The sequence below is a fragment of the Candidozyma duobushaemuli genome (assembly GCF_002926085.2).
Source record: "Candidozyma duobushaemuli strain B09383 chromosome Unknown B_B09383, whole genome shotgun sequence".
Taxonomy (NCBI): Eukaryota; Fungi; Ascomycota; class Pichiomycetes; order Serinales; family Metschnikowiaceae; genus Candidozyma; species Candidozyma duobushaemuli.
This window is the reverse complement of record NW_020289895.1, coordinates 1261572-1276769: the sequence shown is the minus strand read 5'-3', so window position 1 is coordinate 1276769 and position 15198 is coordinate 1261572. Positions and strand designations below refer to the sequence as shown.

The following is a 15198-nucleotide window of genomic DNA, read 5'->3' as shown; positions in this document are numbered from 1 at the left end:
AGCCACAATGGTCCCTCTCTGCGGCACCGCGCACTAGCCACACTCGTATTTCTGCAACTGCCGAATATTTCCCATTCCATGTTTTACACCTACTTTTACCGGCACTTTTATCCCTGCAGCTTTTTTTTTTTTTTTTTGCAGGCACCCCATCTGTCTATTGCTGGTCCTTCATGCTTGCCTACCCCTCCTTCTTTACCAAAGGCTCGATTGCTACAAATACCATCTTCAGTACGTCTCTTTATTTGGTAGTCCAGAATCTTTCAGTTCTAGAAGTTCTGGATGCACTGGGTCGGCGCTAGTCGCTAGTATAAGCAGCTCACCAATAAACCTAGATGCACCACTAACACAAATGCACCAATACATACACTTTCGCTTGCGCTTCGGCACGTAAAGCCCCCATTCCGAAGCTCTTTTCACAGTCGGTGCCCAACACACTAGCCTCATTGCAAATTCTGCAAAATAAGGCGTTTTTTTTGCGATTTCGGGCCTCAGCGCCTCATCGCCAGCCCAACAATGCCCATCAAAGCACACGTACGTTCCCGAGCCCTGTCCTTTTCGTCTATCTCGCTGAAATCAGCCACACGAGGCTCCCCAGGGCTGTTGCTACGCCGCAAAACACCATCGACACTTGCCACGCATTTAAGCGCCAAACAAGAAAACGACATTCCACCACCGCAGCATCCCTCGGATCTAACATTTGGGCATACCGGCCGACCTTGTGGCGCAACACCGGCATGAAGCAGGGCTCGTGCTGCTTTTCTGATTCCATAAAGGTACGTTGCTGTGGTCTGCGTGAAATCGTCCAAATGGTGGTCTGGAAGTGAATCCTGCGGCAAAGTAAAGCAAGAAGCCAGGTGGCCAGGTTGCGGCCAAGTGGTTGTATTGACTGGGCGAATTAGGCAGCTTGGCGTGGGTGCTGGCTAGACGGGGTGTAGGTTTGAGGAAGCTTGGAGTGTAAAAGCTCAAGGCGGGTTTCGGGCCTCGAAGCGGGTATCCCGAATTAATGCAACGTGAATAACACGACTGTTGTTTTGTGCTTCGAGGCGCCAGGCGACGTTGATTGGTTCAATTGCTCTTGTCTCTAAAGCCTATCTCCAGAGCTTGGAGCTTATCTCCAGTGCATCTGGTCGTTTAAATCGTAACACGTAGGTCTCGGATGCGCCGAAACTCTCAAAGGAAGCTTTCGGGGAATGGTCTTCTAGAAGTCCTATCACTATTAGGGCACCTCTAGAAGTTCAGTCCTTGGTTGATGTTACGATCACGAACACCCAACTCGCCATCGAAGAAATCGTCGCCATCTCCCTTTTCTCCCTTTCTCCAGAAAGTCCATCCACTCTCACGGCCTCTGCTTCCTCTCTTTTTGATCAAAAACACGAGCGCTGCAATAGCAAGAAGAATAGCTCCTCCGACTCCGACAACCACACCAACGACGATCTTGTTAGTATGACTCAATCCGCCGCCGCTGTCGCTTTCCCTATTAGTAGCGCTGGCGGTGGAATCGCCGCTGGAGGTGTAAATCGACGTCTGAGTCACAATCACCGTAGACCCGTTTTGAACAGAGTCAAACGTCGTGGTACGGCGCTGGTTGGTGTCGGTGAGCTCCAGACGCGTGCTGGAGGAGGACGTGTCGGAGTCCATGGACGTTGTAGTGGGTGTTTCAGACGAGCTTGTTTCAGACGAGCTTGTTTCAGAATCGGATGTTGTTTCCGGACTCTCCCACATTGTGCTGCTTGGGTCTTCCAGGGACGTCGTTTCCCACCATTCGGGCGTGGAAGATGTCGTGGGCGAGTCGGATGTCGTTGTTTCAGCAGACGAGCTGGACGTGGTGGGCCATTCTTCTGTTGTTGATGATGACGAAGATGAAGTAGGTGAGAACGACGAAGACGACGATGACGACGACGTGGAGGAAGGCCACGAGAACGAGGACGATGACAATGACGATGACGAAAAAGACGAGCTGGCGGACGAGGACGTCACAGAGCTCGAGGTCACGGAACTCAGAGGTTCTGAGGATGTAGAGTCTGAGCTTGAACCGGTGCTACTCCACCAGGGCAACAGAGAAGAGTCTCTTTTTTCGATTTCGGCACGAGGCGTCACCGAACGAGCCACCACCTTGGCCTTAGCGGCCGTGGGTTCGTGGAATATAAGGAATAATCCCGTCAACACTACCAACAGGTAGATCAATGGGCGGATCATGACAATGCGATGGGCTATTTTGACGGGGAAAACACGAATCGATAGGGAATTTGCAGGGGATTCAGGTCAGGCGTGGGGGTTAAAGAAAGACTGACGCCGGGGGATATAGGCTTGCCGGAGGCTGAAGAGGCAAGGTAGAGGAGGTTTTTTTTCTTCGCCTCGCTGCACCGGAGTGTGTTGGTCACGTGATGTGATATGAAACGGCGGTGATTTAGGGGGGTAGGCCAGGCCTATGATGGTGAAATTTAGTACAGTAGAAGATTCAGCGTCTTTAAATACGTAGGTAAAATTCTGCGGAGATCGGCTGGGTGGTCCCCTCTCGGGAACCGTTCGAACGTTTCGGGCCCAACGGTGCGTCTATTTTTGGATGCGGCGCGGCGCATAAAGCGTGGACCAAAAACACAGGTGCAAGCCACGAGACATAAGCGATTGAGAGACCACGCACCACGATATTTTTTAAGCATCTCCATGTGGTTGAGAGATGAGAGAGAAAATGAGAGAGTTTGGATTTCTCACTTTTTGTGACTCCAGAATCGAAAAACAAGTGCTCAGCCGTGGGGCTTGGTCGCGCTGGTCTAGGCATTCCCCGTCTCGGGACCGTTTCAAGGGAGTGACCAGTAAACATTGACTTGTGACGATGTTAGCACTAAATACGGTGAGGCAAGGAGGGGTGTGGTTTTTCAGGAGTCAGGCACGTGGATGTCTGTGCCTGGATATTTCTGGGCATTCGGCGGAGCCAATGTGTCAAGAGGATGGAAGATTTTATTGGTTTTTGGTTTTTGGCGAAATTAGTGAAGTGTATGGTTGGCTATCTATCTCGGTTATGGCGATCTGCAGACGCAGTGCATTTTCCGCTGACGCTTTTCGCGTACCTGGCAGGCACTGAAGATCTTGCGATATGATTAGAGTTTTGATGATACGATGATTAGAATTTTGATGTGATACGATTGGGCATTTACATTGGTTTTGAAGGGAGGCAATTGTGGTGTTGGACGACTAAGGGGCTTGAACTGCTTGTTGAAGGTTTGAGGTGCTCGCTGGTTTCGCTGAATAATGGCCATCAGAGCGTGCCAGATAGGACAATTGCGGTATCGGGATAGTTTGACTAATTCTCTTAAGATCGGAGACGTAGTGGAATGGTAAGGAAGGGATGTAGTCACCGTTGTAGTTGGAAACATGATGCAGACCCAGAGGGACAGGTTACTTTGAGCTAGATTTTGTTGACTGAAAGTTAGACGTTTCACCTTTGATCAGATGGAATGTTTCGAAACATGAGAGTTCTCTGAGTCTTCTACGTAAATGGCAAGTTGACTGTAATGAGCACTTCAACTCGAAGGTAACGAATCTCACCCTATACCATACTCACTATCATTTCAGGTACGCTCCCAGCTTTTTGGACGTATTATTCTTTAGAACATCATTAATACATCAATGTACTGTCCTCATATATATTCGATGCCCTGAGAGACTACTTGATAGCTTTGCAGCCAGTGAGGAACCATTCATGCTGATCTCACACGACTGTTTCAGTACCAGTTGGTCCCTTGCATATATGGTAGTACAATTCAAGAATACCATATTGAGCTTTAAATGATATATTCCTCGAGACGTCTATTCTTTGGTGGCTGGTTGCAAAAGCACCATCACACATTAGAATTTCTCAATATTGCACCCACAGACGCCCATCGAATAACAATCGACAGCCCTAAATCGGTTTTCTCTTTTGGGAAAACCGACACCGATAAAATTTTAAACTACCTCCATCTCCCACCTCCGAGCAGACATCCGTTTCGGCACGATCGCGGTACTTAACCCAAAAGTGGAAATACACCCGTCGATACGCAAAATGTGTCAAAAAAAGGTGCCAGAAAAATGTGTCAATTTTCACAAAGAACACGCCGACCGTGCCAAGACATACGGCTGAGCATTTGCTCGCCATCGACAAAGCCCGCCCACGTGGACCTAAGCCTGACGAACCCAGATTCAAAAAATTGCACCCATATCTATCGCATCTCGGACCTGAACCGACACCCGAAGCCATCCGAGGCGGTAGTGGTTGATTTATATGAAGGAGGCATTGGGAATTTTCAGCAAAGTGCTAGAACGTCTACCATACTGAATGTTCAAAAATGTCATAACGTACTTTTCATTTATTAGACCCCACCATAAATACCCACTTAATGGTATCGTTTGTTCTCGGCGGCTCGGCGATAGTGGTGCGGCGTGTGCAGGACACACACATCAATAAGATTCATCTCACCCCAAATCTTCCATCATCTACCCACTTTTCTTTCCATGGCCCTAACTTTCCGTGAACAGCTTGCGGGTTTCCCCGTGCGCCAGATGCTAGTGGTGTCGCTCATCCGTTTCTCCGAGCCCCTAGCCTTCACGTCGCTTTTCCCGTATCTTTACTTCATGATTCGAGATTTCCAGATAGCTCCCACAGAACAGGAGATCTCCAAGTACCTGGGCTACTTGGCGCTGAGTTTTGCCTTCTGCCAGTTTCTCTGTGCCGTCCAGTGGGGCAAGGCGCTGAACAGGGTCGGCAGAAAACCCGTCTTGCTTTTTGGCCTTTTCGGCACGTCCTTATCGCTTTTGCTTTTTGGCTTCAGCACAAACTACTACATGGCATTGGGCGCCCGGAGCCTTGCGGGCTGCTTGAACGGCAACATTGCTGTTTTGAGAACGATGATTGGCGAGATTTGTGTGGAAAGAAAGCACCAGGCATTGGGGTTCAGCACCCTTCCGTTGCTTTTCAACTTTGGTTCTGTCATTGGCCCTTTGGTCGGTGGATCGTACCTTTTGACCAGACCCAGTCCGCATTCGCCGTATGAAAAGTCGGTGGACGCCACGCCGTCCTCCTTGCTTTCCTCGTCATTCGCCAAAGGAATCGACAAATTCCGCTCAAAGCACCCCTATGCGCTTTCAAACATCGTCGTCTGCGGCTTTCTCTGGTTCAGCTTGATCGTGGGCTTCCTCTTCCTCGAGGAGACAAACGAGGATGTCTGCAAAAGACGCGATATCGGCTTGGAAATCGGCGACTCCATCTTGTACTTCGTTTTTGGCAGGAAAAGGCCCCTCAGACCCTGGCACAGCGGCTACTCAGACCCTGAGCAGTTCTCTCCAGAGCAAATCCAACAACAAGGCATTCAGAGGGAAAGAGCCGGCTCCACAGGCCTGGGAATCCTGCCTTTCCTGTCCAGACAGAATCTGAGATCTTCTTTGGCTGTTGCAGAAGACCACAATGAAACCTCCGCCAGCAGTCAGAGACCTTCTGAAAACACGCCCTTGCTTGACTCCAGCGACTCTCTCAGCGACAACATCGACAATGCCGTTCAGGAAATCGTCGAGGAAGGCGAGGTCATCGAACCTTACCTTTCCAGAAAAACGTCTCGCACAATGTCGAACGCCATTGTTCGTCGCTACTCGCTGGCGCTGTCGTACATTCCAAGAAGAGAGCCCAGAGCACTTACGCCTCAGGTCATTACTGTCATTTTGTCAAATTGCATCATCTCCTTGCACAGCATCGCCTACAACGAGTTTCTCCCTGTGTTTTTGGCAGGCCGTTTCCAGAAGGACAAATTGCACTTTCCTTTCCGCATTGTGGGCGGTTTCGGCTTGGATTCCAGCTACATCGGCACCTTGTTCTCGTCTACGGGTATCATGGGCATGTTGATTGTTTTGATCATTTTCCCATGGATCGACCGCCGCCTCGGCACTATCGAGGGGTTCCGTCTCTCCCTTCTGTTCTTCCCCATCGTCTACGCAGCAGTGCCGTTGGCTCTTTTCACCCAAAACAAGTACAATGCTGCTTTCCCAGAATGGCTAACCCCCATCATCCTCTACGGACTCACATCCTTAAAAACCCTTGCCTCCGCTACCGGAATGCCCCAGGTCATGCTTCTAAACCACCGAGCCGCTGCCAAACAGCACCGTGCTTATGTCAATTCCTTAACTATGAGCATGTTGGCCCTTGCAAGATGCATAGGCCCCATCGTATTCGGGTGGCTTATGACGCTCGGAGATAACTGGCAGATCGGGTGGCTTAACTGGTGGCTGATGTCCGGATTGGCGCTTTTCGGGCTTTTCCAGCTGTTTGCTATGCGTGACTACGAGGACTAAGAAAAAGGTGTGGCGGTTTTTGCAGCCAATATATTGCCCTGTGTGTTAATTCGCGCGCCGATTGTGCCATATTGACGTTTGGTGCCCTGTGTGCAGGATCGCGTCAGGCACAGTTTAGTCACAGCGGGGCTCTTCTCGACTGTTTGAAAGTTCCGTTTTACTCATCTCATTCCATCGGACCTTTTTTTACAACATTTGCATTTTGGGAACCACTGAAATCCAAAAAGTCTTTCCCACTTTTCCCCACACACTCCCTTGATTCCTCCACCCTCGAGCTTATCGTTACTGCAATCTTATCTAGACTATAGTCATGTCCAGAGAACTGACCAAAGGGTTTCCCTTTCGCCAGATGGTGATTGTGTGTTTGATCCGATTTTCCGAACCCATAGCCTTTACGTCCTTGTTTCCCTATGTCTATTTCATGATCCGAGACTTCAACATCGTGGATGACCCCACAGAAATATCAAAGTACACTGGCTACATGGGAGCCTCTTTTGCATTTGCCCAGTTCCTCTGCTGCATCCACTGGGGCCGGCTTTCCGATCGGATTGGCCGAAAACCGGTGCTTCTCCTCGGCTTATGCGGCACAATGGTGTCGCTTTTGATTTTCGGCTTTTCCACAAACTTCTACATGGCCATCACCGCCCGTTCGCTAATGGGCGCTTTGAACGGAAACGTGCCTGTTTTGCAGACCATGGTGGGCGAGTTGGTCACCGAGAGAAGGCACCAGTCAATGGCGTTTTCGTGTCTTCCGCTTCTATGGAACGTAGGCTGCGTTCTAGGTCCAGCTATCGGCGGGTCCAAATACTTGACAAGACCGAAAATGACGTCAGAAGTGGACGCTTCCGGTGCCTACGACCGCTTTGTTTCGAAGCACCCGTACGCCATGTCGAATATCGTCGTTGCAGGACTTTTGATGTTTAGCTTCATTGTTGGTTTTCTCTTTTTGGAGGAAACGCAGCCACAGGCGAAAAAGAAGCACGATTACGGCTTGGCCATCGGAGACTGGATCCTCACTTCCATTGGGTTGACGCCTCTGGCTCGTTCTGTGGCCAAGACTCTGAGAAACGAGCCCACAGAAACCACCCCATTGAACCCCAGAGATATCTATGAATCCGTGGACGATGACGTAATTGACGACAACGACGACGACGAGTCCATCAATTCCGATTACCAGCCTTTGACCAGAAGATCGTCGCTTGCCATTGTTCGTCGTTATTCCAACAACTCGCTCGCCAGAACTACCACCAACCAATCTGTCATTGACGAAACAAAGAACATTTTCAAAGCGTTTGCCGACAAGAACATCCTCAGCAACAAGGTCCGTGGCACCATTCTCGCCTATTTCTGTGTCTCTTTCCACTGTCTTGTGCATTCTGAGTTTTTGCCAGTATTTCTAGCTGGTCGATTCCAGCCAGATCTGCTCCAGTTCCCATGGCACATGAAGGGCGGATTATCGTGGGAAACAAGCGACATTGGCTTCTTGCTTTCCACCACGGGCTTTGCCGGCTGTTTTATCATCATTGTCGTCTTCCCCATGCTTGACAGGTTCATGCGGAACATCGATGTTTTCCGCCTAGCATCGCTTCTTTTCCCATTTTGCTACTTTTTGCTTCCGTACCTAGTGTATACCAAGCCTGAAGCTCTGAGCAGCTTTCCTTCTTGGTTCTCCACAGCAGGCATCTACACCTGTGCCTCGGTGCAGACGTTTGCAGCTGCTCTCTCGTTTCCTCAGATGGTGATTTTGGTTTACCGTGCCACAACTCCCAAGCATCGTGCTTTTGTCAATGCCACCTCGATCAGTGCCTCTGCTTTGGCCAGATGTGTGGCGCCATTGGTCTGGGGAGGTCTTATGTCGTTTTTCGACAAAAGAGGCGTGGCTCAGGTTTCGTGGAATATCCTCACAGTGATTGCCATTTTGACGTCGGTGTTGGCGTTCCAATTGGACGAGTACGATGAGGATTTGGACGAAAGCGAGGAGGTGTAAAGCACAAAAGCATCGATCCTTCGATGCAGCCACCGTTCAGGTCCAGACTCCGGCAGAACGGGTGTTTGTTGCTTGAGCAATTTGAACAATTGAGGAGAGGCCTTTTCACAAGCTCACCGAGGCTCGTACATACTAGCCTAATAGATTGCCTCGGGTGAGCGAAATGTGAAGAGAGAGGTTATTTTATCTTGCTGTCAAAATTCATCTTTTCGGCTCGAAATGCCTGCTTTCAGGAATGCATCATTCAGCAACCGCCGCAACGAAGTACGGCTGATGTGTAACGGTGTAAATAGACTTCTGAGAAAGGGGACGTCGAAAAATGCATATTTTTCTAAATACCTGGAAACTTCAGAATTCGTTATATTGCGTCTCCCGAGCCCAACTGGCGGGCTCCGTAAATCGGCAAATCCATCGACAATAGCAAATTCCAGTGTAAACACTTCTCAATTTTTTCATTCACAAGCCTTCTCGAGCCTTGCTTTGACGTCATACACACCGGCCAATGCGGCGAAGTTTTCGCTGCACCCAAACAAAAATTACATTTTCTTTTAATTTATTCAAAATTGTAATACTTTACTAAATGTCATAAACCTCTTTTTAATATCAACTTACAAAATCCAAAGCCAAAGACCATGCAGCAAGTCATGGGTCCTACAGGGAGGGGCACGGCTCAGCCAGGGTATGATAGATCTCGTGGGTGCTGTATGCAGTACGATACTGGTCCTGTGCCAAGAGCTTCCCTCCAGGAATTTATAAATTACCTACCACTTTCTTCCTCGACACCATGAATCTCGATTTAGCGAAACGTGCCTACTACTATAACAACTACAATAGAAACACCGGCTGGAGCAGGTGGAGATGGCTTCTCTGGCTCATCCTCATACCCGTCTTCCTCATCATTCTCTTTGCCTTCTGTTGCATGAAGAGAAGAAGAAAAAACAATGTTGTTTCCAACCAGCCTTACTACAAGGAGAACTACGCCCCTAACAACTTCCAGCAGGGCAATTACGGCGGCGGTGTTCCCCCACCTCCTCCTCCTCAGCCACAGGGTGGTTACGACGGTGGATACCAGCAAGGCTACCAGGCTGGATACGGTGGCGGCGGAATGGACCAGGGCTTCAACAACCAGGGCTACGGCGGTGGCCAGGGCTACAGCAACGACTTCAACCAGAACTACCAGCAGGCCGGCAGCTCAGACGCCCCTCCAGCTCCTCCAGAGTATGCTCCTCCACTGGAGCCTCCTAAGGGATACACCAAGTAAGCAAGTGGCCCCTAACCGGTGACTTAATTCTGACTGTGGATTGGCGTAGCTCGGACGAAGCTGCATGGGAAATGCTGAGTTGCAGGTTCCGCCCTTCGTTTGACGAGATCGCCGAAAAACACGAGGCTTTCCGAAATCCGGTCCGTCTGCTGCTGTTTGATTTCCCCAGGACTTGGACCACCGCCCCCGCTGGCTCAGATGCTACGCTGCTCCAGAGACAGCTTTCTCACGTTACGCATATAAGCTACGCCCGTTACGCATGTAAGCTTCCCCGTTAGATCTCCCCGATCTGGCTAATCCCGCTCGCAGCCAGCTTTTTTATACCGTTTAATGAATTATGTATTTTAAATCGTGTAGCATCGGATCAGGATCCGTTTGCTTGGCACAGGTAATTAGCGGCCCGATATCACGGGATTCGGTGCCGATTTAACCGAGCCCTGACGTAGATTAGCTATGTATAATGAATGAGTGAATTGAATGGTTTGTTTTGAGGTAAAGTGTTGATGATTGCAATTCCCGGCATTTGTTTGGCCTCAACCTCCTGGGTCTCGAACCAACGCTGCTTGACATCACCCAAAACGGCTCTTGAGGCTCAAGTGGACTCAGTCAAAAAAGCCAGAGCTAGAGTTAGGCTCAAAAGGTTTTGGTATAAAAGAACCACCGCTCCAGCTTTCAGATTCACTTGGAGTAACAAAGTTACTGCCCAATTGGTCCAATGGACTTGCTCCTTTGAAATCAGCATCGCTCCAGGAATTCAAATCACCATTAGTGGATGTAGCCGTCAGCTCGTAGGACGAAACGTTGCTTACGTGGTCAAACCTCTTGGACCACACGTCGAAGTTTCGAAGATCCATGTAGTTCTCGTTTTCGATGTAGCGTCTCCCAACGACAACGTACTGGTATAGCCTTTCGTCAAACTCACACAAGGTGTAGTTGTCTCTGAACCACACAACATAGTCTTTCCAAACGTTTTGCTCAAAGCACCAGAACTTGAAGTATATACAAAGAATGGCGTAGACGTATAAGAAGTGCATGGCGAACGGCTCTTTTGCTCTGACATGTGGAATGAGCTGTGGTCCCACCATCGGGAGCCATTTGTATAGGAAAACGGGGTAATTGAACTTGACTGAGATGGAGCACGCCTTATCGAACAACAGAAGTGCTTCCTTCATGTCTCCAATGAACGAGCTCACCGTCAGGTCGATTTGCAAGAAACTGTACTTCTGAAGATGCTCATTAAGCTGGTTGCTAATGTCCTCCACAAGCTTGACTTTCTGCCGAAACACAAACTGCAACTCGTCCATGAAGAAAAGCTCGCCTATATCGGAGGCTCTTAGCTCATCCAAATTCCCCACAATCAACGTTTTCATGCCCGCGGCAATACTAAGCATATCAGGCTTGGGCTCCTCGCCAGGCTCGGGAAAGTGCACTAGCGGAAGCATTTTCCACGGATGTAGCCCTATAAAGCTGTACATGAGGTAACTGGTGATTGTAGCATTGCTGAGACTTTCGGCTCTTTTCTGGCGAGAAAGATTGGGATCCAGAAGCTGCTGGACCGCCTCGTGGGTTCCGCTAACAGCATGGGTAAAAAATTCCGAAGCATGGCGAAAAAGGTTGATGTCGTCGCCCTGGTCCATCATGTAGTCATCAGCAAAAAGCCGCTGCACTTCGAACGTATCGCTGCTGGCCTCGAGCGTTTTGGCCACCTCTGCAGGGTCCATATTTTCCTGAATTAGCCGTTCCATGCCCAAAATTGGCATGATATTGAGGCATCCCATGGCTAGTATGGCCAGTCTGATGGAAGGTGAGGATGTCACGTACTGGGGTACGACAACCTCCCACACGATGCTGTGTCGTTTGTTGACATTGTAGGTTAGGAATGGAACACACATGTCGTTGAAGAAGCGAAGCACTCGTAGTTCGAATCGCAGGAGGCCTAGGATATTGGCTGTGGAGCTGAGAATGATGTCAAAGGTGAACTTGCGGTGTTGACCAAATGCTTCGTCGTGATACTCCTCTGTACCATTCAGTGACATCAAATCCGAAGATGCCACCTTCAGAAGCGGTCCGTTCACAGCGGTCTGAAAGTTATCTGGATACACACATCGTCTTCCTCGGTGGGAGCAGTACTCACAGGTTGGCCTGGCCTCGTTGCACTGGAGTTAGTGGAATTGTCAGAGAATGTGGATAAAACGTACTTTGATCTTTAGTCGCTTGCAGCTGAGACAGCCCTGTCGAGACACCTTCTTGGATTCTGAGGGCATGTAGTTCGCACAGATAAGAGTTGATGTGAGGTATGTAGGTGGAGGTGAATGAAATGGATTTTTTGAAGGGGAGGTTTGATGAGATTGGTTCGGTAAGGGTTGAGATTTCGGTGTTTCGATGTCTTGTGTTTTGTATTTGGAGTTTGACTCTCAGTGTGTGGATGGCTCTTAGGGCTGATATTAGGTTGTAGGTCATGCAGCTGGGTACTGGAAATTGACTTTGAGTGGGGGATTCTGGAATAACTGAAACAGTTGATTCATTTGTCATTTGAGTTTGGCTGATGGCGAGATTTCAGTTCGGTCATCGATGGTCGTCTATTTTATGGTGATACTCAGGGTCCGGAATCCACTGAGGTACTCCGTCAGTGTCCACCCATAGCGTATTTAAAAAACTAAATGTGCTTTTCTTTTTCTTCATCATAAAGCTCTTCTGATTCGGTTCATTTATATAGATTTTTCTTTGTGCTTTGCCATATTGAAGGTTCTGCCTTTTGCACCAATTTTGCAACACCTCACTCATATTCGTAAAACACCAACTGTGGCACCCAACTAGACAAACTTCAAATTTCAAAAACAAAAAACAACAAATCCAAATGAACCTACTGAGAATCTACACTCCCTAATAGCCTCCTCCAATACTTAGAAACCTCTCTCCACTATAACCACCTCTCCGTTTGCTAATTCCACGAACCGTCAAGAACAAACCATCGAACAATACCGCTACGGCTGAAGGACCCCTTCAGATCAGACTTGGCATCTCCACAATCGTGACAGACCCTTTGTCCCCACATACTCCTGAGCTCTTGGCTCGTCTACAAGTAGCACTTTGCGATTCCCGATATATTAAAGTAAAAAAATTTCCCGTCGTATAAAATAAAAAAACAAGTGATATAAAAAAATTTGGTGGTGTAATAGACAATGTGTTCGTATTATAGGTGTGTCTGGCCCGGGCCCACCGCCATACACCCGCTCGGAAAAACCAGCCAATCGTAGAGGGCAAAACGGTGCCCCCAAAAAGGCCCCCCATCTCCGCAGACTCAATTCGTGGTTCTTAATTAATCATTATGCCACAGGGGCGGAAAAGGCGGCACGAAATTTCACAGGGCAAAGAGGGTATCATGGTCCATAGGGAATTGGCGGTCATGTCAAAGCAATGGCGATAGCTAGTGGGTGGGCAGACACGAGAAACTGGCTTAGAATCTCTGGTTGGACTTCTTAGCCTTGAGCTTCTTCTGAAGGATCACGGCGAAGATGGCGATGGCGGCCAAACCGACCAACACGAAGACAAGAATGACACCTGGTGGAAGCATTTCTGGATTTGAGGAAGAAAGTTGTGAGAAAAAACTCCTGAGAAAGCGAGCACCCGGGGTTGATATATATTCAGTGCGCTATTTTTTTCGGGCTCTGCATGTTTATACAAACCTCATTTTGGCCGCACTCCATGCAGGCCGCCTCATTTTCCTTCTCCATTTCTCCTTGTCCCTTCGGTAATTTGCGGTCAAACTGTAGCAAATTAACACCATAACTGTAAAGGAGTGTAGCCACGAAGCCCACTATTCTTTGAGATTATCCTCCTCCCCGCTTGGACACCGTCTACGGGAGCCTCGGCCCCGGCGACGTTGCGTGGTGCACGGGTGTTTTCCAATGAGCAGCATTAAGTCCTGGTGTACGGGTTTCGTCAACGGCGATCGGAGTCACCCACACTCGTTTGCCTTGCCAAAAAGGAAAAAAGCTCGAAATGTCAGCCGCCTCGGCGCTTTCCCGCACGGCTCCTCAGTAAGGCAATCTCGGCAAAATCGTCAATTTTGTAGCTGCTTCTGCAAAAGGTAAATTATCTCTCTGCTGGCTGCGCGCCGGATTTTTCCGGCCGGCGTCGCTGGCACCGGAGTGTTTTGGGAAACCGGAAAAATTCCACCGCAAATCCCCCAATGGATTTCAAAGTGGAATTGAAAAAATCAATGGAAACCGGGAAACTGTATCGTTGAGCGGAAATCCCCATCGTCCAATGAAACCTCTTGTTTTGGTGTTTAGCTGGACATGCATGGTCGGTAGAGTCGGCACCAAGGTGCATGAGGCCTTTTGACGTTTGCAACCATGGAAAACTCCGGCCTAGAGCCCTGAAACAATGCTGGATTTAATATGGGGATCCTCGGAGTGGCCGCACGGATTTTTCAAAATTGCCAGAAATTTTTCAGTGCTCGGTTGCCTCGGGTGCTGACGTCATGCTGCTGTTGCTCGGTGGGGCATTTTTTTTTTTCAGTGGGGCACTCCAGCTCTAGATCCTCAGCCGTAGAATAGCCGGCTCGATGAGGTATTTCGGAAAGATGTCGGACCATTGAAATCAGCAAAACATTATGTATTCAAAATCTTTGAAGGAGCACTGGGATCTCCGAAAGCCAAGCCCCGGAATACTTAATGCCTTGAATTTTCCATCCTCTTGTTAGATTCCCCAGGCCTGGCCATCCGTCAACAATCAGGCCCATTTAGCCCCCGCTGCATGGACCTGAGGCATCACTCAGAGCTTATCAGGCAGATTGGGCCATTCGGCTCGGTCTAAATAAGCCGTTGAGGCATCGGTTCCGGTCCGGAACATGACTTGCTGCAAAACGGTCGTGGAGCATTCTGTTGACAGCTTTCCGCATGAGGGTCTCAGGAAAGCCGGGAAGGGATGGGTGGAAGGGTTTTGGGTTTTGGCGTTTGTTGACATGTTTCCGATTCAGCCGTTTAATTGAACATACGGATGGGTGGACTCCTTGAAGGAGGATGTAATAAGAGGACTAGATGGTGGTGTGAGAGGATTAAACTATTCTCTGTCTGCGTTGTCCCAGACCTGGTTTTCTGCGTGACTGGTTTTGGCAGGAGAATTGTCTTAATACTCTGGATGTGTTGATTTAAAGTACTACTGAGATAAGTTTTTGTTACCACTAGTGGTGGAATCATAGCATCAGGCTTGAACCCAAATAGAACAGTTGAAAATTTTGGTTGGCTTACTATGGCGTCTGAAAGGTTCGATATTTCGACGAATACCTGCTCATCACCCTAGACCACGGAGAATGAAAACGGTGTATTGGTGGGTAAGTTTGGGCAAAAATGCTCTTGGGCTATGTTTATCAAAGCAGAAGTGCACCCCGATCCAAACGGCTATTCTTGTTCAATTGACCAAAGCTTGTCGTAAGAAGTCTCCATACGTATCTTCGTCAATGCGGTAACATCGTCAACGATAACCAAACAGCCAATCAAGGCAAAACAGCTCTCAATCCAATTCTCACCAAATGCATCATTTTCAACAACTATTTCACACCACCTGACAGCTGATTTTCATCAATCCAGTTATCTCCAGAGCCCCCGCACATGTGCAGATGTTTTAG

General features: G+C 48.8%; 6 protein-coding genes across 6 annotated transcripts; 4 read left to right on the top strand and 2 right to left on the bottom strand. All coding sequences in view use genetic code 12, as the record gives it.

Annotated features, from left to right (window-relative positions):
- Window positions 1-1227: 1227 nt before the first annotated feature.
- Window positions 1228-1638, bottom strand: DFI1 (Dfi1p; the record flags this gene model as incomplete). Its single annotated transcript, XM_025480556.1, has 1 exon — window positions 1228-1638. The coding sequence occupies one exon, from the start codon at window positions 1636-1638 to the stop codon at window positions 1228-1230; it is 411 nt and encodes a 136-aa protein (XP_025334856.1).
- A 59-nt stretch (window positions 1639-1697) lies between these two features.
- CXQ87_002034 (uncharacterized protein) lies at window positions 1698-2179 on the top strand (the record flags this gene model as incomplete). The annotated part of the gene is made up of 2 exons (XM_025480555.1): window positions 1698-1702; window positions 1744-2179. 2 exons carry the CDS (start codon window positions 1698-1700, stop codon window positions 2177-2179), a joined length of 441 nt encoding a protein of 146 aa, XP_025334855.1.
- A 2312-nt stretch (window positions 2180-4491) lies between these two features.
- CXQ87_002033 (MFS transporter) lies at window positions 4492-6318 on the top strand (the record flags this gene model as incomplete). Its single annotated transcript, XM_025480554.1, has 1 exon — window positions 4492-6318. One exon carries the CDS (start codon window positions 4492-4494, stop codon window positions 6316-6318), a length of 1827 nt encoding a protein of 608 aa, XP_025334854.1.
- A 310-nt stretch (window positions 6319-6628) lies between these two features.
- On the top strand, window positions 6629-8305 carry CXQ87_002032 (MFS transporter; the record flags this gene model as incomplete). The annotated part of the gene is made up of 1 exon (XM_025480553.1): window positions 6629-8305. The coding sequence occupies one exon, from the start codon at window positions 6629-6631 to the stop codon at window positions 8303-8305; it is 1677 nt and encodes a 558-aa protein (XP_025334853.1).
- Window positions 8306-9089: 784 nt separating this feature from the next.
- On the top strand, window positions 9090-9566 carry CXQ87_002031 (resistance to Congo red protein; the record flags this gene model as incomplete). The annotated part of the gene is made up of 1 exon (XM_025480552.1): window positions 9090-9566. The coding sequence occupies one exon, from the start codon at window positions 9090-9092 to the stop codon at window positions 9564-9566; it is 477 nt and encodes a 158-aa protein (XP_025334852.1).
- A 602-nt stretch (window positions 9567-10168) lies between these two features.
- On the bottom strand, window positions 10169-13140 carry CXQ87_002030 (uncharacterized protein; the record flags this gene model as incomplete). Its single annotated transcript, XM_025480551.1, has 3 exons — window positions 10169-11647; window positions 11671-11770; window positions 13043-13140. 3 exons carry the CDS (start codon window positions 13138-13140, stop codon window positions 10169-10171), a joined length of 1677 nt encoding a protein of 558 aa, XP_025334851.1.
- Between the last annotated feature and the right edge of the window lie 2058 nt (window positions 13141-15198).